Source organism: Marmota flaviventris, chromosome 9 (genome assembly GCF_047511675.1).
Source record: "Marmota flaviventris isolate mMarFla1 chromosome 9, mMarFla1.hap1, whole genome shotgun sequence".
Taxonomy (NCBI): domain Eukaryota; kingdom Metazoa; phylum Chordata; class Mammalia; order Rodentia; family Sciuridae; genus Marmota; species Marmota flaviventris.
This window is the reverse complement of record NC_092506.1, coordinates 14,830,750-14,853,228: the sequence shown is the minus strand read 5'-3', so window position 1 is coordinate 14,853,228 and position 22,479 is coordinate 14,830,750. Positions and strand designations below refer to the sequence as shown.

Here is a 22,479-nt window from a genome sequence, read left to right as displayed (position 1 = left end):
CACTGTCAGGTGAGGGGATTGTGACTCAGCAGTTAAGAGACTTGGTCAGCTGCTGAGAGCAGAACTGAGATCAAAACTAGGAACTTCTCTTTCCAACTAATGCTTTTAGCTAGCTGTGTGGTGTGGAAGGATATAGGGAGGATGAGGCGGGAGGCTCTGAGTTCATGTCCCAGAATAGACCAGGGGTGGGTCCTAGTCTGAGGGCTCCTGTCCCACCTCAGTGACAAGCTGCTATATGAAGATGTGCAGCCAGATCCTCCACCTCCACTCACACAGTCAGTCTTCCAGGGTGGAGCCTCTCAGGAACACATGTGTGTGCACGCATGCACACAAACTCCCATGTGTACACATACATACAAACTCTCATGTGTGCGTGCATGCACGTGCACACACAAATACATACACACACACACACACACACACACACACACACACACACACACACCAGTCCCAAGCCCAGAGAAGTAGAAATAGCAATGGCCTTAGACACAGAGTCTTTATTTTTATACAAAATTATCCCATATAAAAATGTTTTATAAAATGCCAGAAAGTAAATAACTATTCCCCTTCCTGAAGAGGAAAATATCCCCAGGAGGGTTCATCAGACTTCCTTTTGGCAAATGGGTCAGCTGGTTCCTAAGGTCCTTGGGCAAGTGGACTCCCTGTCACTGTTCCTAAGACTTTCCAGGACATTAGCTCCAGAAAGAACCTTGGACTCTCTCATTTTACACATGGGAAAAGTGATGCTCAGACCAAAAAAGGGCACCCAAGCTCATCCGGCACCAGGGGCCTCTGTCTGCTCCTCTTTGCCCTGAAGCTCATAGAAAGTTCTCCAACCAAGATGTGCTTCAGAGGGAAAGCTAGGTCTGCTGCAGCACCTCTAAACGCCAGGCAGTAGGCCATGATGACCTCACACTTCACCTAGAAATGTACCTGGCAGCACAGGTGCCAGCACATGTGAGCTTCAGGGCCAAAGGGGTGACACAACCCCTCCTCCATATCACCTCTCTTGCTCTCAAGGATCTGCCAGAGTCATGTAGAGAGTCACTTCCTGCTTTGGAACCAAGGAGAAGATCCACAAGCCTTTGCCTTGGGTTTGTAGGCAACTGAGATTCCTTTCTTGCTGATCAGAAACCTGGTGAGCGGTTAAACATCTCTCTCTCTCTCTCTCTCTCTTTAGAAAAAAAAAAAAATGACTACTTAATACAAGTAACCTGGGTAGACAAAGTCCATTGGCACGGGGTCCTCAAAGGCGGGGAACGATAATGCAAAGCATCCAGGGAGGGATTCTGAGCTCATGGTTTAGAGGGGTCTTCCTTCCAGGAGCGGCACTCCTGGTACACCAGGAAGGGGTGGACGAACGTCAGAAGAGTGGTGAGCAACAGCGTCACGTTCACCTGCAGGGAGAGGAAGGAGGAAGCCAGTCTAGCAACTCTGAGCCACCCCCTCAAGCAGCAAAGGGGCCAGAAGCGCCCCCAGTTCACATTCCACTTCCCACTACACACTATGGCGCCCTGAAAGAAGGACTTCTGACTATTTTTCATTCTTTTCTGTGAAATAGGGGAAATAAATACTTCTTATTTCACAGATTAAGAAACAGGGAGCTAGAGAGCATTCAATGATCGACTGCTCAAGGTCACATGGGAAGCTGGGGCGGCACCTGTCATACCACCCATCTGAATGTTAGGTTAGATCCCCTGATTTAATAGTCAGCTAATTATCCTTAGTTTGAGTTTTTCCTTCTTTTTCTCCCAGTGACAGATTTAAACTCCTGTTTTACACTCTGCTGACTTTTTTAAAATGAGGCAAACAGAGGCAGGCAGGGGATCCGAACCCTGAATTCAATGTGGAGAGACATCTGCCCCTTAGCCGTGTGCCTCAAAATGTGTAAGTCTCTTTGAGCCACAGTTTCTACAGAGAACTACAGAGTCCTCCCCACTCTTAGGACGGGGCCTCTGAGCATCCTTCAGGTGTGAGGACCCTGTCTCTCAGGCTAACTCTAGTCCACGTACAGCCTTGGGAAATGGCCTGCACTCACTTGAAGCAGGAAATATCTTTGAAGTCTTAGGTTTTTCTTAAAATTTTGTGAGGATTCTGCATCCTAGTCCAGAATACATTACTTATCTCCACACCCATCATAATTTTCCCTCAAAGCCCTGAATAACAGACTCTCCAGAAGGTTGTACCATGTTACCCTTGTGGCTTCAGCTGCCCCCAGTGCAAGCCAGGGGTACTCCCACTCACACTGATTTGAGAAGCAAGGCCGAGGATGTACCCATGTGCAGAACTCTGCTATAGCCCTGGCTCCCGCAGCCTGAGTCAGCTCTGGGTGCCCCCTGCTGGGCACCTTGCTGCCCTAGGGCTAGTATCAGCTCTGGATGGAGGCCTCCAGGAACCAGCCTTCCCACAGTACTCCCCCCACAGTACTCTCCCCACAGCACTCACGTATAAGGGGTTGTTCTGGAGTGGGCCTTTGATGAGGGTGAAGAGGGGGAACTGCAGCAGGGACACAATGGCTGACAAGGTCATCACCAGTCCAAAGAGCTTTCCAAAGTGCTCTGAAGGAAAACTGAGGAGAGAAACAGGGGGACCCAGTGAGCTTCAGGGGCCTGGGCTCTGTGGGCCTCTGTCACCTGTGGGCCTCCGATTCCTGTCCTAGGCCTTCCTTTGCCCACCCACACAGCCCTTCCCTTCCCCTGTGCTCAGGCATTCAGACCACAGAACACAGAGAAGGCTTGTGCTGGCCCCGGGGGGAAGGGCAGGGATGCAGACACAGGCCATACCTGGGGAAATCTTAAGGAAAAGGCAGATGAACACACTATCAAAGAAAGCAGGAATGGAGTACCAAGGGCACAGAAAAGGGCAAAGGCTTTTTTTCCAATTACCCTTGGGAGAGGTGGCATTGAAGGAGGCATCCACCAGGAGACGGGCAGAGGGGCACAGCTGATGCAAAGGCTCAGATATGTGCATGCTCTCTCCTGCTCTTGGCCTCCACCTCCAGCATCACCTGTTCCCAAATCCAGTTGTCTTCACGTGACAACTCCAGGCCCACCCTCACCCCCCCAGGCTCTTTACCTCCCACCTGCTTCCCTTTGCCCCATCACAGAACACCCAAGCCCACTTACCCGAGAGTAAGGAAGGCAGCGTTGCCCCCATAGAGGAAGGAGCGGCTGACCACCTGCAGGATGAAGGTGACGTACTGGAGGGGGAGGACAGGGATGGAGGCACAGAGGGCGAAGCCCAGGCACAGCAGAGATGTCAGGGTCAGTGAAGGCACTGCAGACAAGAGGGCCACAGCTGCAGTGGAAGAACCTGTTCCAAGAGGAAAGAGAAGCTGCCGTAGGTGAACCCAATGGAGCACAAGGGACAGGAAAGACCAGAGAAGGTGGGAGCAATATCCACAAGGCAAAGAAAAGACCATCGGCTCCAAATGAAATCAAATTAAAGCAAGGTTATAATTTTGATTGGCCGGGTTGTCTCTCCCAAAAACCATGGGAACAGAAGACAGCCCCGCAGCTCTCTTGGAGCACAGCTTTATAGCCCACAAAGTCACACAAAGTGGGGGGGGGGGGTGGTGTCTTGAGAACTCACAGATAAGACAATTTTGACAAGCATAACACAAAGGCAGGTAGCAGATCTCAGCATGGAATTTATGAGGCACCATTAGAGTTTCAGAGAGGGTCCCTATCTGGCCAGGGAAAGCCAGAATTTATGAAGCGCCACTAAAGTTTCAGAGAGGGTTGTTATCTGGTCAGGGAAAGCCAGGCATGGGTGAGTTCAAGGCTCGGGCAGGCATTCCAAGCAAGTTTAGAAATTGCAGTAATTTATAGTAAAGCTGAGATGATCTTTTCATGCCTTTGTGGCGAGATGGCTCCCAATCTTAAGAGGGAATTAGGCTGGGTTTATCAACTGTCCGAGCAGAAGTGTAAGGGTCTTTCTTGAATTCTCTTCTCCTGCATGCTCTGCTGCCATCCCATAAATGACATTGATAATTCACCTCTCCTAAGTAGTACCTTTGGAATGTGTCCACTCCTCCCTGTCCCCATGGGCTCCTCCTACTTTCAGGGCACCATGAACTCACTCAGAGATTATTGCAATGGCTTCCAAACAGGCTCCATGTCTGCTTTTGCACCCGATACCCTGTAGCCAGGTGTTTTTTGATAGCATAGCTGGTAACAGCCAAAAACTGGAAACAGCCAGTGAGGAAGTGGGGCCCCAACTATGCTACAGCCTCATGGTAAGCCACAGGTAAGAGCAACCTCAGGGCAGAGTCACATAAAAAAGAAACCCCGCACCACAACAGTGTGTGAGTGCCTACAGTCGGCTACCTTTGTCTAAGGAAGAGGGGCACAGAGACACACTTGTATATATACATGCTTATCGAACACTTGTATTTAAGAAATAATAAAAATAGTTACTTTAAGAGGGAAGGAAAGGGGTACAAGGAACAGAGAAGGAAGCTAAACTTTGAATATATAATATATCTTGTTTCATACTGTTAGTTTGGGGGAGATGTAAAGTTTAAGATGTAATTTTAAAAAATTTTTTAGTTATACATGGTCACAATATCTTTGTTTATATATTTTTATGTGGTGCTGAGGATCGAACCCAGTGCCTCACATGTGCAAGGCAAGCACTCTGCCACTGAGCCACAACCCCAGACCAATTTTTTTTTTTTTTTTTTTGTATAGGAACTGAACCCAGGGAACTGAGTAATACCCCCAGCCCTTTTAAAATTTTATTTTGAGATAGGGTCTCACTAAGTTGCCCTTAGTGGCCTTGAATTTGTAATCATCCTGCCTCAGGCTCCTGAGTAGCTGGTATTACAGTATGCACTACCATGCCTGGCTTTAAAAATGTAAATCTTTTAAAAACACAATTAAATTAAAATAATGGGAGGGGGCGGGGACAAGCAGAGCAATCCCAAAATATCAGAAACAAAATAAAATAAAACAAATGAACATAACTCTGTATCAAGTTGGTGACCCTTCAGACTGTAATTTTACTGTACATCTGTAAAGGGATAGAGTCTAAAGCCAAAAACAGAGAGAGGAAGGAAATGTGGGGGTGGGGGAGAGGAGAAGAGGAAGGAAAGGAGGGGAAGAGGGGAGAAGGAAGGAGCAATAGCATTTGGAAATTGCATTCTTCTTAATACTGATGTTGCTAAAACTAGTGATCACATTTAAGATTATCTGTATGTGTGTGTGTGTGTATATATTATTTATTTATATATATGTTATTGGGAAACAAGATTTCAAGAAGAAAAGAGACACAATACAAAATCAAGGAAGTGAAATGTGAATGAAAATATCAGCATTAAGTATTCATGGTACATTTTTTCTTACAAAATCTTTTATTTATTTTTATCTATCATAATTCTATCCAATGCCTGAAAGCAGTGACATCACAGGAGCAATTAGAAAGCCTGGCATGAAGACTGCAGCCTCTAAATTCCATTTAACATTTAAGGACCCAGGATAGTTGGAGAAATGGCCAATTTCAGATCTGGGGCAGGAAACGCGCCTAAGGAAATGAACCAGAATACCCAACAATGCTAAAAAGTAAAGACACTGTCTCAAACTATCGGGAGCATGTCTAAAAGACACAGATGCTAGATTAGTAAAGTTCTCAGTGGCCAAAGATGGTAGCATTTGAGCATTAAGAATAGTGAGGGAGGGGCTGGGGTTGTGGCTCAGTGGTAGAACGCTCGCCTAGCACGTGCGAGGCCCTGGGTTCGATCCTCAGCACCACATTAAAATAAAGGTATTGTGTCCAACTTCAATTGAAATATAAATATATAAAAAAGAAAAGAATAGTGAGGGAAGCTGAGTGCCGTGGCCCACGCCTGTAATCCCAGCAATTAAGGAGGCTAAGGCAGGAGGATCACGAGTTCAAAGCCAGCCTCAGCAACAGCAAGGCGCTAAGCAACTCAGTGAGACCCCATCTCTAAATAAAATACAAAATAGGGCTGAGGATGGGGCTCAGTGGCCGAGTACCCTCAATTCAATTCCCAGTACCAGAAAAAAAAAAAAAAGAATAGTGAGGGAAGCAGGGCTCAGTGGCACATGCCTATAATCCCAGCGGCTCAGGAGTCTGAGGCAGGGGGATTGCTAGTTCAAAGTGAACCTCAGCAATTTAGTGAGGCCCTGAGCAACTCAGCGAGACACTGTCTAAAATACAAATAAGGGCTAGGGATGTGGCCCAGTAATTAAGTGCCCCTAAGTTCAAGCCAAAGCAAAAAAAAAAAAAAAGAAGAGGAAAGGAGAGAGAGAGAGAGAGAAGAGAAGAGAAGAGAAGAGAACAGCCCAGGAAGCCAGCTGTGGTGACACACACCTGTAATGCCAGTGACTCGGGAGGCTGAGCAGGAGGACTGTAAGTTCAAGACCAGCCTCAGCAACTTAGCAACTTAGTGAAACCCTGTTTCAAAATAAAAAATAAAAAGGGCTGGGGATGTGGCTCAATGGAAAAGCACCCTAGGACCAATCCCCAGGACAAAAACAAAACAATAGTGAGGTGTCTGGTGAAGCTCAGTGGAGAGCACTTGTGCAGCACGCATGAGGCCCCGGGTTTCATCCCAGCACCAAAAAAAAAAAGGAGGTGAAGAAGAAGAAGGTGACAAGTGACAGAATGGATTGAAACATGTCAAACATTAAAAAAAAAAAAAAAAAAAAAACACCTTTTTTTTTTTTTTTAGTTGTAGATGGACACAATATCTTTATTTATTTTCATGTGGTGCTGAGGGTCAAACCCAGTGCCTCTCATGTGCAAAGCAAGTGCTCTATCAAGAGCTAAAGCCCCAGCCCCCTCAAACATATTTTAAATGAGACTTTAAGACAGAAAGAAGTAGTCATCCCCAGGGACACTAAGGCACCAACTCTTTCCCCTGAAACTGCTAAAGTAGGGGGAAACCAAGCATTTATTTCAAGAGAAGGAAATAGTAAGGAAAGTCTTTATAGAAAAATTCCAGCTATGAAAAGCAGAAGGAAAGGAAGAAATATAAAATCATCCTTTTACAGCCCTAATAAAATAATGGGTCTAGCCATGGATCATCAGTGGCCGCTAAAATCATTAGGCGAAAGGTTGATGGGAAACAGACGGATCAGACTGACAGTGTCCGAATCAGCTGATGAATCTTAACCTCATCACCACAGACAGCAGATACCAGGAGCCTGCTCACAGGAGGGCAGAGGAAGACCACGGTTCCATCTCTGAATGATTCTTGCCAAAAAAAATCAAACTGAGTCTCTGTCAAGCCTCTAATCTGCCTGTTTATAGGAAATACCCAATCAGAGGAACACTTTGAAATGACACCAAAAAGATGCCAAATGCAAAATGTGGGAAACGCGACAGGACAAATAACCCAGTTCCTTCAACAAGTAAACAACAAGGGAAAAGGCTCAGGAGACATTGTTACAGATTTTTAAAAAGGCACAGCTACTGAGAACACTTGTAGACCTAGGATCCTAATTTGAACAAACCAACCCTAAAGCTACGTATGAGACAACGAAGCGAATTTGAACAGTGACTGCACATTAGACAGTATTAAGAAATTATTCTTCCTTTTTTAGGTGTGACAATGATGTCATGGTGACATTTACATAAAAGAGGCCCCGCGTCAGAGATCCAGGGTGAAAGGACATGCTGCCTGAGATTCTGCCCCTCCCCATTCCTGACCCCCACAGGGTGAGGTACCTCAGCAGCCCAGTGTCCTCCCATCATGTCCAGTCTCTCGGGGTGTGGTGAGCAGCCTGGCCCCTTCTCACCCCTCTGCTTCCAGGCCCTTCCCTACAGCTCCCCGAGAACTCTGTGCCCTGGTTGGCCTAGATCACGTGCCAGGATCCACCAGCTGCCTCACTGTCTCGCTCTCTTCTTTACTCTCTGGCCCCCTCCCCTCATCTCCTCCCTTTTTACTCTTCCCTCAGTCTTAGCTTAGATGCCATTTCCTCCAGGAAGCCTTCCCTGACACCAACCCATCTTCACCCAGAACAAGTTACATGACCTTCTTTGGGTCCCATTATCCCCTGTGTGTTTACACAGGCTCCTCGTCTGCTACGGGGTTATGACTCACTGAAAACTGCAAAATATCATCAAGTTGAAATGCATTCAATACACCTAACCTGCTGAACGTCACAGCTTAGCCTAACCTACCTTAACGTGCTCGGAACATACGTCTCAGCCTTCAGTGGGAAGAATCATCTAACACAAAGCCTGTTTTATAATAAGGCATTAAATACCTCATGTAATTTATGGGAGACTACACTGAAAGGGGAAAAACAGAATGGCTGTACTGCAGGGTTAGTCATCGTCAGAAAGTCAGAACCCTGGGGTAGGGACTGTCTGTGCTTGGTGGGTCGTAACTGACTGATGCCCTGTCTTGCTCTACCCGCTAGATGGAGAACAGCTTGAGAAAAAAGGTGTATCTGACTCATCCTCTGCCGAACCCCTGGTGTCTGGCCCTGTCGGCTGGCTCTTAATTATCCCTCCGGGGCCGGTGGCTGAATGAATGAATGAGCGCAGGGAGGAGAGGTTAATACAAAAGAAGACAGCCTGAGGTAAACGAGGATCTCTCCTCTCCTGGTCCCTCAACCCATCTCACCTGTCCTTTTCGCTTCCCTCTGGTACCTCTGCTTAAGCCGGTCCATGAGCAGCCCGTTCCAGGGGGCACACAGCACTCCGAAGAACTGAGTGATGGCAAAGGCGTTGGTGTAGGCGCTGACTGCAAAAAGCAGAGAGGGGTGGGTGATAAGAGATTTCCAGGCCTGATTTCAGGAGAGGATGCCCCCACCCAGCCCTTGTCCTGCCTGTCCCTCCCCCCAGGCCCTCTGGCACTCCTCTGGAACACAGGGCCCATTCCTCCCGCCCCTCAGGGCTCCAGCATGGGCCAGCTGGGCTGCCTCCCAGCCCCCACACACACCCTGCGTCCTGTCCCCGCCTGCCAAGTTGGTCAGCAGAGAGTTGAGCGTGCCGATGAAGAGGTAGTGCCACAGCTGGATCACAGACAGCCACACCAGGTGCCAGGCAAAGCGCTGAGACAAAGCATAGCTCCAGAAAGAACGGAGGTTCTTCTGCTGCGCGAGTCCTGAGCTCTCTGAGGAGAAAGACGAAGGGGGCATCAACCATAGGGAAAGTGGAGGGGAAGGAAAGGCAGAGGGTGCCTTCCCAGGACAGGCTCAGGTCCCGTTCACCTTCCAGCCTGTGTCAGGAACTCATCCGGTGTGCCCTGTGAGCTGCCTGCAGCCTGCACACCCCCATGGCTGTGCCTTGTCATCTGGTCCTACCACTTTGAATGACCCTCCAAGTTCTTCCGTCTATTGAAATGTGATCTGCTGCTCATGGTGTGCTCAATGACACTTCTTGCAATAATACTTTCCTGATCTTTCTTAGCCACAAAGGTAAAAAGAAAGACAGAGGAGAAAGAGCCAATGGGAAGATCACTGGTGGACAGCTACTGTTCTGGTCTGCTCCATATCGCCTCCCTTGCTTTTGGTCCCAGCATCTTGAGCTTCTTGGGGAAATCTCCTCTGCTCTATTCCTCCTGGTCTAGATGGGACGATGAGCTACACCTTATGTTTCTCACCCAGGGTTGACCAGTTACCTCATTCTCCTAAAGAGATAGAATGCCCAGAAGTATCCTGGCTCTACATCCCCAGGAGCCTGGCAAGTGCAATTTTCCCCTTGATTTTATGAGCTTCCCAGAGTCCTATTATTCTTTCTTGTTAAAATAAATTTTTATTGTGTATATTTAAGGTATGCAACATGATGTCATGGGATACATATAGATAGTGAAGTGGTTACTATAGTGAAGCAAATTAACATATCCATCATCTCACATGGTTATCCACTTATTTTTTTTTTTTTTTTTAAATCCAGAACAGCTAAAATCTATTCACTTAGCAAAAAATCTCAAATACAATACAATTGTATCAGCCACAGCCCTCATGGGTAGATGATCTCTCTAGACTTAATCATCCTACGTATCCTTTGGCTACCTTGTATCCTTTGGCTCCAGCTCCCTGTTTCTTCCTTCCAAGTCTTGTCTTTATTTCTCCTACAGCCAGCAGTAGCTGATTTGTAATATTTGTAACCAAAGAGAGAGGAGGGAAAGGAGGCAGCAACGGAGACGGGGGCCATGAGAGAGGGCAGAGCCATGAGACAGACATGGGGACAAAGAAACCAACGTCAGTGCACTGGCACCGCAGGTGAGACCAGGCCTGGAGTAGGGGTGGGGAGCCAAACAATGGAAGGCAGACTTCACTGGGGACAGGATGAGATGCAGAGAGAAAAGAGGAACACAGGAAAGGAACACAAAAGGGACAAAAGTCCTGCCCTCTCTAATGCCTCTACAAAGTGAGGGGGCAGAGAAGGTCCTTTCTCCACCCCTCCTGTCCTGACTCAGCCCCTGGGGTGCTCCTGACGGGAGGAGCCAGGTGAGGGCCTTGGTGAGTGGCAGGAAAGGCCAGGTTCTGAAGGGGAGATGAGCTGACCAGCAGGGCTCACCTCCGTTTGATGAAAGACACTCATTTGACTGCAGCTCCCTGTTTTCGGGCTCAGCTGTTTTCTTCTCTTCCTTTCTGGAACCACGCCCAGAACACAGGCTGTGGAAACAGAAGCCCCAGCAGCCAGGCCAAGGGCTGTGAGCTGCACCCAAGACCCAGACTGGAGGGAACAGTGCAGTGGATCCCCATTTCCCCACTGCCCTGCAAAATGGAGCCACCTTTGAACAACCCCAGTGTCCAGGCAGCAGCCCAGATGGATCCGATCAGGACGCCTGGGGGTAAAAATCAGGCTCCCATTTTTCAAAAATAATCTCCAAATGATTCTAGTGATTCTAATATGCAGAAAAGTAGGGGATGCTCTGGTAGCCTGGGAAGAGGACGGGCCTGGGATTCCCATCTCAGCCCTGCCTCTTCCTAGCTTCGGGAACATTCTCAGATCCACCCCTTATGGGCCTCATTTTTCCCATTTAGAACATGGAGGTAAGAGCTGGGTGCAGTGGTGCGGGCCTGTAATCCCAGCGGCTTGAGAGGCTGATGCAGGAGGATCACGAGTTCAAGGCCAGCCTCAGCAACTTAGCAAGTCCCTAAGTAACTCAGTGAGACCCTGTCTCCAAATAAAATATTTTTTAAAAGGGCTGGGGATGTGGCTCAGTGGTTAAGTGCCTCTGGGTTCAATCCCCAGTACAGAAAAAGAATATCTGAGAAGATTGTTGTGAGAATGAAATCAAAGGGCACTTGGAGTCTGACAATTGGGAAATGAGCAGCAAATGAACACCCTCTGTCTACTCCTTGTATCTGAGTGCAAAAATTATCACAGGTACTCACCCCCTCTGTATCTCCACCCTTTGCAATGGGACTTATCAGCTCTTTTTCTCATCCCCTGAATCTGAGCTGGCCTTGTGAATTGCTTCAGTCAAAAGAATGGAACAAAAGCAAGGTGCCAGTCTAAATCACAAGAAAACTCCTGCATTTCTGCACTCTCTCGGAACCCTGACACCACCACATGAGCAAGCCCAGCCCAATCTGCTGGAAGATGAACCATGTAACCCAAACATCCCTACTACTCCAAACCCCATAGTCTACTAAACTAGCCTACCCCTAGATAGTGCATCAGATGGTCGAAGCATAAGCAACCCCACTTAAATCATTTAAACCTGGCCCTGGTCTGTAGAACTAGCCAGCTATCCAAATTGTGGAAAAGAATAAATACTTAGTATTTTAGACCACTGAGTTTGGGGGTAGTTTGTTATGCAGCAATAGCTAACTGATACACATTCCTGTTCCCATTCTCCTCTCCTGGGACAGGTTTGCTCTTCCTTATCTGTTGTACCTCTTGCTTTCCACTCTAGATCTAGGATTTGGCCCACAATCCTTACCCATAGCTGTAGTTGGGAGGCAGTGGGTAGGGAATGTGCCCCCGGGGCATCAGGAGGAAAGTACGCACGACATGCCAGATACTACATGCAGAGAGGAAGATGAAGGAGGCCCTAAGGCGGTTGCCCTGTTCATAAAGAAGCTACAAATAAAAGAAAAAAGAAGTCAGTGCACTCCCCCACATTCATAGCAGCATTATTGATCCAAGCATCCATCATTAGATGAATAGATAAACAAAATGTGGTCTATCTATTCAATGGAATATTATTCATTCTTAAACAAGAAAATCCTGACACATGCTAAATATGGATGACTCTTGAGGATATTATATCAAGTGAAATAAGTCAGTCACAAAAGGACAAATTCTGAATGGTTCCACTTACATGAGATACCTAAAGTATGCAAATTCATAGATAGAAAGCAGAACCAGGGGCTGGTAGGCAGGGTGGGAATGGAATGAGAAGTGTTTTAATAGGTAGAATATTCCACTTTTATATAAAAAGAGTTCTAGAGGTACATAGTGTTTCCACACTGTGAATGCACTTCCTGCTACAAACTAAATACTTAAAGATGGTTAAAGTGGGACATTTTATGTTATGTTTAAAAAGTCAGGGTAGCTCAGTGGCAGAGCATGTGCTCAGCATGCACAAGGCCCTGAATTCAATCCCTAGCACCAAAATAAGCAAATAAATAAAGAAAAAGAAAAAGAAACATCAACGGGAGTGGCAGGAAGTAGAACCAGTTTCCTAGAGGAGTCTTAGCAGGCCTCTTGCTCACACCCTGGAGGCTGAACAAGGACACCCTGCTCCCATATTCCCTCAGCCCAGGGCCCAGCCAGATGCAGGGAGCCATCCTGTCGCCCTTCGTCACAGTCTTGCGGAGTCTCCTGGTAGGGCTCTCAGGGATCTCCCAGCCAATGGCTTCCCACACACACCAATAGCAGGGAAGTCTTTTTGTTCAAACAAAATTTACACAAAAACTCAACTTAGCAAACACATCCGTGGGAACCTGCCAAATTATCTTCCCCTGCATTCTCCTTGGTGACCAACAGCACATCAAAGGGAACTCCTGAGTTCCTCGACACCAGTTCAAAAACCACAGATCTGGTCTAACCCCCTCCTCCCTCTACAGAGGGTGACTGAGGTCCTCCATGTGCAAGGAATCGCCCAACATCAGAGGACGCAGCCAAGTTGGATTAAACTAGGGATTCCAGCTCCTGCTACAGCGCCCTCCCCGGCCACCTCTGGAGGGGAGGGAAATGGTGGCATGCCCAGGGGAAGGGAGAGAACCTGGAAAGTAACCTTGCACCAGGGGTCAAAAGGCTTGCGTACCCCAGGAGTTCAGTCTCTGGGTCACTCTCCAAGCCAAGGTGCTCGGGGGACTAACTGAGGTTCATTTTGGGGTCGGGACCTCCAGAGATCCTCTTCTCTTGTGATCCTCAGGCAGCATCAGCTGCTTCTGGTCCAACACAAACCCCAGCATGGGACTCACACTCTTTCACCCCTTCCCCCTCAGCCATATTTCGTGTGCTGACTTTTATCCTCCAGCCTGTTGCCTCATAATCAAAACATGGCAGCCATAACTCCAGCTGTCACATCCTCCCAATGCAGCACTCAAAGAGGAAAGGTAAGAAGGGAGACCGAGGAGGAAGGCTTTCATTTTACTCCATTCTCATTTTCCTTCAGGGAAGAAATACCCTCTGAAGTTCTTGCAGAACCTCCTTCATCTCATTTAGAAGGTCTTGAGCCAGGCGCTCTCCATTCGCCTGTAATCCCAGCAGCTCAGGAGGCTGAGGCAGGAGGACTGTGAATTCAAAGCCAGCCTCAGGAAAAGTGAGGTGCTAAGCAACTCAGTGAGACCCTGTCTCCAAATAAAATACAAAATAGGGCTGGGGATGTGGCTCAGGGGTGGAGTGTCTCTGAGTTCAATCCCTAGTACCTCCCCACCCCCCAAAAAAGAAGAAGGGCTTGGTCATATGTCCACTTCTGACCGTCACTGCTGGTGGGTGGGGGAGGGGGAGATGCTGCGGTTGGCTTAAACACCAATCAGGGTTCATTCCCTAGGCTGGGAAGGTCAGCAATATTAAACTAACGGCACTGGTAACTGCATCCCCCTGACACCTACCATCAGCCCTTAGGAGAGCTGCACAGACCCTCTATCTGCCCCTCTTGTCCACCAGCCCCTTCCCACCTCCTCATCCAAACTAGAGGCTCATATCAGCACACACCCCATTCCAAAGGGCCCCCAGCCTCTGCCCACACATATCCATGCTGTAAAAAGTCCAGGTGAGGCTGAGGAAGGGGCTTCCTGGTTACAGCTCAGGCTTCAGAAGCAGAAAGGCCTGGGTTTTAGCTCAAGTATGGCCTACTAGCTGCAGAACTGTCAGCAAAGCACCTTAACCCTGCAGAGACTCATGGCTTCATCTGTGAAATGGGGGGGGGGGGGGGGGGCGCAAAGTAGTGCCTACTTCAGAGAATTGACAGAAATCACACAAAGTTCATGGGACAAGCGGGTGGCAGATTTCATGTCACTTAGAATGGCAATTACCAAGAATACAAGCAACAAAAATGTGGACGAGGATGTGGGGAAAAGGCACACTCAGACACTGCTGGCGGGACTGCAAATTGGTGCAAACACTCTAGAAAGCAGTACGGAGATTCCTTAGGAAACTTGGAACGGAACCATCCTTTGACCAGTTATCCCACTCCTTGGTTTATGCCCAAAGGACTTAAAATCAGCATATTACAAGGATGCAGCCACATCAATGTTTATAACAGCTCAATTCACAAGAGCTAAACTGTGGGACCAACCTAGATGCCCCTTCAATAGATGAATGGATAAAGAAACTGTGTTATATATACACAATGGAATATTGCTCAGCACTAAAAGAGAATAAACTTAGGGTATTTTCAGGTAAATGCAATAGAGAATATCATGCTAAGCCAATCCCAAAAAAACAAAGGCTAAATGTTTTCTCTGATAAGCAGATGTTGATCCATAATGGGAGCAGGGGCAACATGGGAAGAATGAAGAAACTTTGGGTTGGACAAAGGGAGGCACGGGGGTAGAAAAGATGGTGGATTAAGACAGACATCATTACCCTACGTACATGTATGATTGCACGAATGATATGACTCTACATCATGTACAACCAGAGAAATGAAAAGTTGTGCTCTATTTGTGTACAATGAATCAAAAGGCATTCTGCTGTCATATATACCTAATTCGAATAAATAAATAAATAAATATCAGCACACTACAGTGACACAGCCACATCACTGTTTATAGCAGCTCAACTCACAATAGCTAAGCTATGAAATCAATCTAGGTGCCTTTCAATAGTTGACTGGATAAAGAAATTGTGATATACACAATGGAATATTATTCAGCCTTCAAGAAGCATGAAATTATGGTAATTTCCAATAAATAGATGGAGCTGGAGAATATCACGCTAAGTGAAATAAGCCAATCCCAAAGAACCAAAGGCTGAATGTTTTCTCTGATATGCAGATGTTAATTCACAGTGGGGGCAGGGAAGCTAGGGAAGAATAGAGGTACTCTGGATTAGACAGAGGGGAGTGAAGGGAGGGGAGGGGTTGTGGGGGTAATAAGAATAGTAGAATGAATTGGACATTACCCTATGTGCATGTATAATTACGCGACTGGTATAATTCTACATCATGTACAACCAGAAGAATGAGAAGTTTTACCCTATTTATGTATGATATGTCAAAATGCATTCTACCGTCATGTATAACTAATTAGAACAAATTTTAAAAAAAGAATACCCAATTCTGCTATTATTTACCTTAATGAATAGGAAGACTGCAGAGGAAGAGTCAAATGCTCCATTGTAGAGGGTGATGATGGTAGAACGGTGTTTGCCAAACAGGTTCCCAATCTAGAGAAGACACAACAAGTCTGGACCACCAATCTACTCATGGAACAACTCTATCTTGAGAGTCCAGCAAGCACCAGCCACGCACAGAACCTGCACCACCCTCCACCCCAAGAGCTCCCCCCCACTGGCTTGGGCCAACCCCATCAGAAGCAGCCAACTGTGGAAAAGTGCCCTCCTTCCCTCATCCCAACCACTGACACTCCACAGACCCACACCTGCAGGTTGGTGATGAGAAACAGGATTCCCCCGACGGTGAGCATGGGCATGGCCAGGAAGAGTAGCACAGCTGAGTCTAGAACCATCAAAGTAAGTCAGAGGTGGGCTGATGCTGCAGCAACCCAAAGATGACCCCAAAGGCCAGCACATCCTCCCCTCTCCTCCAGGAAGCCCTAGATCCCACCTGCTTCAGAGGCCCAACAACCCTGGACCCAGTTCTCCCCAGCTTCTGGCCTCCCTCAAGGGTCTTAGGGTACAGATTTTCCCAGCTGTGTCTGCAGAGTTACCTTTTTTCCACTACAGATGGGTTTAGGTCTGTGGCAAACCACAAGCACCCCCTCCTCTTCACCCCCCCACACTATGAGGGAAGAGGACATCAGACTCATCTGCCCGTCCCTGAAAGCCCAGTCTCTAATTCACTGCATGACCACAGCCTTGAGCTGTTTTTCTGCGTCTGTGCCTCAGTCACCTCATCTGTTCAATGGGAACAACAGTCTCTACTTTTCCTGCCACACGAGGGTGCTGGGAGATCCGATTGAGAACACGGCCACGGTCTTTCCTCTGTCCCTGAACTTCAAGCTATTCCTTCATGTCAGGCGTGGTCCCTGGCATTGGAAGTACCAGATAGAAAAGCACACCTCTTGCACTTGAAAAGACTGGCTGCAAGCAGATTGCTAAGACAGGCCTGGTAAGCACTGAGTAATTGCAAAACAAGGGCCAGGGCCGAAGGAACTCTTGGTAAATTAGTCTTTCCCAAACCACAGACTTCTGCCCTCCTTTACGATTTTGGCCATAACCTCTGCCTGTCCTATTATTTGTTAAAATGTTTTCTTTAGGGGATGGGGGAGGGCAGAACCCATGCTTAGCATGAGCAATACCCAGGGTTCCATCCCCAGCCCCACAAAGAAAGAAACTATTTTCTTTAATTTGACCCACTTTTAACCAAAAGAAAACCACTTGAAGAGACCCTTTCTAGGGCTGGGGATACAGCTCAGTTGGTAGAGTGTTTGCCTCGCATGCACAAGGCCCTGGGTTCAATCCCCAGCACCACACACACCAAAAAAAAAAAAAAAAAAAGGAGAGAGATACTTTGTGTCACCATGGTAAGTAGAAACCCTTGCTCCCTGGTTATGAATGGGAGTGTAAATGCAAAATTAAATACAACAAAGAAAAACAATGTTATCGACCTGCTCCTGTCATCAGGGTGTTAGACTAGCCCCAAGAAAACAAAAGGAATGAAAGAGAAATAAAATCACTGTTCCAGCAGGTGACTCAATGTTTGTTAATGAAGTTGTCTGGGCTCTTAATATCTGTGTGTGTGTGTGTGTGTGTGTGTGTGTGTGTGTGTGTCGTGTGCTGGGGCTAAGATCCTTTTGAGTAACTACTGTTGTGTAACCTGAGAAGCCCTGAACTGGGCTAATTTTAGAGCATTCATGCTATTTACCATTTCAATTTCTGTACTTATAAAAACGTCCATGTCTCCTAATGAACTAAAGGTTGGCAGAGACTGCTTTCACAAGAGTTACTGGGGCTTCCAGGCCTTTTCCAGAACAAAAAGTCCCCCTTTTTTTTTTTTATGGAGGAAGAGGGGGAAGAGTTGCTCAAACGATTCACAATGGTGAATCAAACACGAGCCAGCCATATTCAGCTACTCGAAAATTACTGACAGGCTTTCGATTACCTGAGGCCCGTTTGATAAGGAGCACAGTGTGAAGTCTTTGGCCTAAGAGGTGCCAGGCTATCTCACAAGATCTGTTTGGATCTCCGAGGTTGCTCAGCATGAATGCAGACCACCCTTGACATCATCTCCGGTATAGAACCCGGTTATGTGCTATACCTTGAATTCCTAACCCCAAAGCCCCCCCAGGCCCACCTCCCACCAACTCTGGAGCAAGTCTTTGCCAAGGGTCCCTCTCTGGCCTCAGTTGGCTCTTCTTCATAAAGGAGGCAGGATGGATAAACCAAGTTGGAATTCATAGATTTTAATAAAGGGGAATATTTGAAAAATAAAAAGCTTTTGAGTATAATAGAGTTGTCAACTTTTATCCTGCTAAGTAAGGATACTTTCAAAACTCATTCATATTTTCATTTGATTTTTTTTTTTAAAAAAGAAAGAGAGACCATTTTTACACCTCCAAGAAGGAAATAATCCCTTGAATAAATCCTCTCTGAAGCAGCCCACTTCCATTGCCCTTCCTTCTCACATTTTCTCGGAAGACTAAGCTGTGTTCCCAAAACCAGCAAAAACCTCGTTATCACTGAGGGACTCTTGCAAGCTGATCTCTGAATAACCCCGGGGTGCTTGGGCTCTGGTTGACACCCTCTGTACCTGGCCCATCTATCAGTGCCCCTCGTCTTTGTCCCTCCTCCCACCTAACATGACTCACCTGCAGAGGTGAAGGCTATGGTCAGAGTGGCACTGGTATAGAAAAATCTGAAATACAGAAAAGAATACCGTCAAGGAAGGAGAAAGCCCAGAGCCACATCCCCAGCCCCCCATCCGTCTCTTTCACAGCTGAGCCCACACAAGCCTCCCTGGGGTGCTGCTCTGGGTCATATCAGCCCTCAGCAGACCACTGCTTATCACTGAACCTGGCCAAGAGCACAGAGATCCGAACACAGAAGCCAATGGCAGGAGCAAACTATTCCTCTCCCTGACCCACCTGTTGCCTGAAAGGGAGACCCCCGCTGTCGCCCTCCAGTCCGAGGGGACCTGAAATCCCACCACTGCAGACACCCAGAAAACCTTAGTAACGGAGCCCTGGACAGTGATGGGGTGAGGAGGATAAAGAACAAGGCTGAGTTGGTGTGAGGACTTTTAGGAGTGACAGAAGGGTCCCCAGAGTGAAGGGAGGCAGAGAGGAGCAATCTTGGGTGTGCTAATTTTGTAACCCTGACCCCAGGCCAGACCTCACAGGACGTCAGCCTGGGTTCCTGCTCAATTCAGCAGGTGATAAAAAGACACACTGTTCTATGGAGCCAGGGGAAGGAGGTGAGGAAAGGCTAGAGAGGGTGCGGGGGAGGAGGGCGGGCCTACAGACACATCCTGCCAGCCAGCTACTGCTCAGGAGCCTGCCAGGACTGTCCCATCGCCTGACCTGGGTTTCCCTCCCAGCCAGGCAGCTGCCTGAAGAATCCCTCTTACTAGCCTCTGCCCAGGCTGGGCCTTTGGACTTACATGGCTAAGAGGCGGGCCACGGTGGTCTTAAAACGGTCAAAGATGTAGCCAGTGGGTAACGTCATGAAGTTGTTCATGAAGGAGGCCACGGTGAAGATGAGAGAGAACCTCTCATCCTGGGCTTTGCAGTCTGGAGAGAGAAGGGTTCTCATTAGTCCAGGATACATGGGATAAGCTCCCATCATCCCAGCCTCCCTGCTAGGTGAGTGCCCAGTTCGGGCTCCCCTCCCTCTAGGACAGCTCACCGGGCAGAAGGCTCTTCCTCAAGCTGGGTTAAGACACAGCTGTCCCTAAAGATTCCTGCCCCCAAGACACCCCTTGGAAGCCCCCTGCATCTCCTAGACAAGAGGGGGACTTGCTGACACTCCTCTTGCCCTAGAAAGGCTGGAAAGGTGAGCTAGAGGTAGAGTCCTCCCTATCCCTTCCCAACCTCCTGGGGACCTGGCTCAGCGTCCTTGGAAAAGCCAGCGCTGTCCTTACCAGCTTGCTCTGTGGCGTTGCTCAGGAGACCAGCATCTGCTTCACAGAGATCCTCAAAGTAATGCTCTGTTTTGAAGACAAACACTAGCGAAGCCCAGCCAAAGAGGACACCCGCAAAGCCAAGGCATTCCAGCAGCCCCGTCAGAAGGGTGGCCACACGAAGGGGCAGGCTCGGCCCTGCCATGGCCCCAAATCCTCAAGTCCCACTTTGTCCTCCTGGACGGACCACACAAGTTGCAGGTCCTGGTGTGTGCCCACTTGGAAAATTCCTTTGGCAATTCCTTTCCTTCAAGGAGCTCTATAGTTCCAACTTTTGGGGGCCTGGGCAAAACCCATCAGTGGATGATTCTCTGGATCCTGAAAAACAAGGTAGAGGCTGCCTGTGGGAAAGGGAGAGGTGGACAAAGGGGGAGGAGGAAGGGCAGAATGATTATGACCCCTGGAAGGAAATTTCGGGAATCACACCTTCACTGGGAATGTAGATCCATGGCAGAGGGTTTGGCGTGTGCAAGGTTCAATTCCCAGCACAAGCAAAAATAAATAAATAAAAGTAAATAAATAAAAAACTTTTCATACATCATCTCATTATTGCATCTGAATACCAACTTGGCAACCCAGAGTCACAGATGGAAGTTAATGTTGTACCCAAAGTAGCCCAAGCAGCAGGGTGGGAAACAGGAACTCCTGAGCTCATTCTGAATGGAGTCCACTAAAACAGGAACAGCCCCCCGCCCCGGACCCGGTGCAGGGGGGCTCGACACAGAGCCAACACACATTCTCACCACCTCCCGCAAGGCTGATGGTTTGCTACCTTCACTTTACTGGCACAAAAGTTTCAGGGGACTTCCTGAACTTGTCCAAGGTCACACGGCTAATAGTCACAACCCAGGCCACACGAGTCCCCAACTCCGGACGCGAGCCTTGCCTAGGGCTCCCACGCCTCGTCCCCGCCGCCCTCCGCACACCAGTCCACTTGCACCGAGCCCCGCGGCCACTCGCGCTGCCCGGAGCCGCCTTCCCGCCGAGGCGCCGCCGGGCCCAAGTCCTACCCGCGCGCGCGACGCCTGGGGCTGCTGTCGCTCGGCGCTGGCGGGTCGCGCTCTGGATCCGCGCCTGACTCCGCCCCTCCCAGGCCTTTGCCGGCCTCCACCCGCGCCCGCCCGGAAGGGGATGGGACAGGCCTCCTCATCTCCATCACTTCCTTCTCTCTCTTGACCCCCGCCCCTTCTTCTCCTTCTGTGGCCCTCCAGCACGCCAGCCGAGTCTCTTTCCGCCCAGCTCCCTGGTCCCCTTCCTGCCCCAAGCAACTTGGTTTTCACAACGTTCCAAGCCCAGGTCCACCCAGGGAGATGATGCATGCAGAGCAAAGGGCTTCAGCAAGCACGCGGACTCGCACGCCGTATTCCGGGTGCCTTACCTTGACCACTTAGGTGGGCATGGAACGTATTGTGCCTTGTTTGCCCATCAGCTCAACCCTCCCCCCCTCCCTCTCCCCCATCCCCACCCCCATACACACACCCCGCAGAACTGCCAGGAAATCCCCCATCACAGAATCAAGGAGCCAAGAATTAGGACTAAGGGGCTTTTCAGAAACCATTCCCAGAACGGGGGCCCTGCCTTTCACCCCAAGGACCCCTGTGATTACTCCCTGCTTCACCCCCCCCCCCCAGCCCAGATTCTGAAAGAGCCTTCCCACCAGACTGCATTGATTAACTATTCATTCATTGCCCCATTTTTTATTAATCAAAGACATATATAATTGCCCATCGGAGCTTGTGATCAGCATGAGATAGCCAGCCTAGGCAGCTGGTTGCTATCTTTCCAGCACAGAGCGAGTGAGCTGACGTCTTCTTTGGCCTGGATGGCTGTGTCCTGTCAAAAGCTCCATTTGGGGAAGAGCTTATTGCATTTTAGATGCAATCTGCAGGCCCTTATGCCCAGATTCCTGGATCCCCAGGAACTCAAGCTATTCCAAACCCAACCCTCTTTTTTCAAGAAGCAACCATGGTTAGGGTAGTGGAAGGCCAGAATCAGGAAGTGTTTTCCAGATCACTGCCAAAGCACAAAATATAAAGAAAGCCTGTAGCCACCAAAGTGGCTTGACTGTGTGGGGGAAGGGCAGAGATGGTCCTGCACCCCAAGGATTTGCAAATTACACCGCATGAGGCAGGCTCTTTTGCTGCCCCATCTATAAAATGAGGACAATATCACCTTAATTACAGAAACCATCCCCTAAGAGGTATTGGATGGGTGTGTGGAGCTGGTGTAGCAGGCTGGCTGCAGGGTCCTGGGTTTTCCTGTTTGCAGTTTATGTAGACAGAGCCAGAGAAGTGGACTTGGGAGGGGACCTCAAAGCAATTTACCCAAGGTCTCTCTATAAAGTGGCAACACTACTCATCTCCCAAGTCTGTGTTCTTTACACCCCAGTCTTAACAGCAGATTCTTGGAAAACAAGGCTTTTCTTGAAGAAGAAGGAGAAGGAGAGGAAGAAAAACTAAAGTTATGGAAGGAAAAACCAAAAAAAAAAAAAAAAAAAAGAAAAGAAAAAAATATATAGCAGCCCAGGACAAACAGGACTTAAGATGTGGGGTTTTCTTTTTTTACTGCAAGATACAAAGATACAGAAATTAATGCAAGCCCTAGCTTTTGCACTGGCTTACATTTTGCTCTCCTGAGGACCTGGGGGATAAAAAAAGTGGAAGTAGCAAGGAAAGAACAGAAAAAGTCAAAGCCAGGAGAGAGAGATTTTAGAATGTAAATTGGCAGGAGCAGTCAGAAAGGCCCAGCTCACGGGCTATCTGTGCATCCAGGACTGGAGCACCGGACTTGGGTCA

The 22,479-nt window shown here is 48.3% G+C and overlaps 1 protein-coding gene across 4 annotated transcripts; it reads right to left on the bottom strand.

Annotated features, from left to right (window-relative positions):
- Positions 1 to 477: 477 nt before the first annotated feature.
- Slc43a3 (solute carrier family 43 member 3) lies at positions 478 to 20,772 on the bottom strand. 4 transcript variants are annotated; one of them, XM_027944304.2, is made up of 13 exons: positions 20,695 to 20,772; positions 19,646 to 20,002; positions 19,166 to 19,295; positions 18,375 to 18,421; positions 15,987 to 16,063; positions 15,679 to 15,771; positions 11,873 to 12,012; positions 10,498 to 10,595; positions 8,915 to 9,088; positions 8,597 to 8,716; positions 3,126 to 3,312; positions 2,446 to 2,569; positions 478 to 1,397 (listed from the first exon to the last, which is right to left on the bottom strand). In XM_027944304.2, exons 2-13 carry the CDS (start codon positions 19,827 to 19,829, stop codon positions 1,296 to 1,298), a joined length of 1,476 nt encoding a protein of 491 aa, XP_027800105.1. In that variant the 5' UTR covers positions 19,830 to 20,002; positions 20,695 to 20,772; the 3' UTR covers positions 478 to 1,295. The 4 variants fall into 4 exon arrangements, with proteins under 4 accessions (XP_027800105.1, XP_071472257.1, XP_027800104.1 ...); XM_071616156.1 differs by lacking the exon at positions 20,695 to 20,772 and adding an exon at positions 20,571 to 20,659; XM_027944303.2 differs by lacking the exon at positions 20,695 to 20,772 and adding an exon at positions 20,457 to 20,655.
- Positions 20,773 to 22,479: the final 1,707 nt, after the last annotated feature.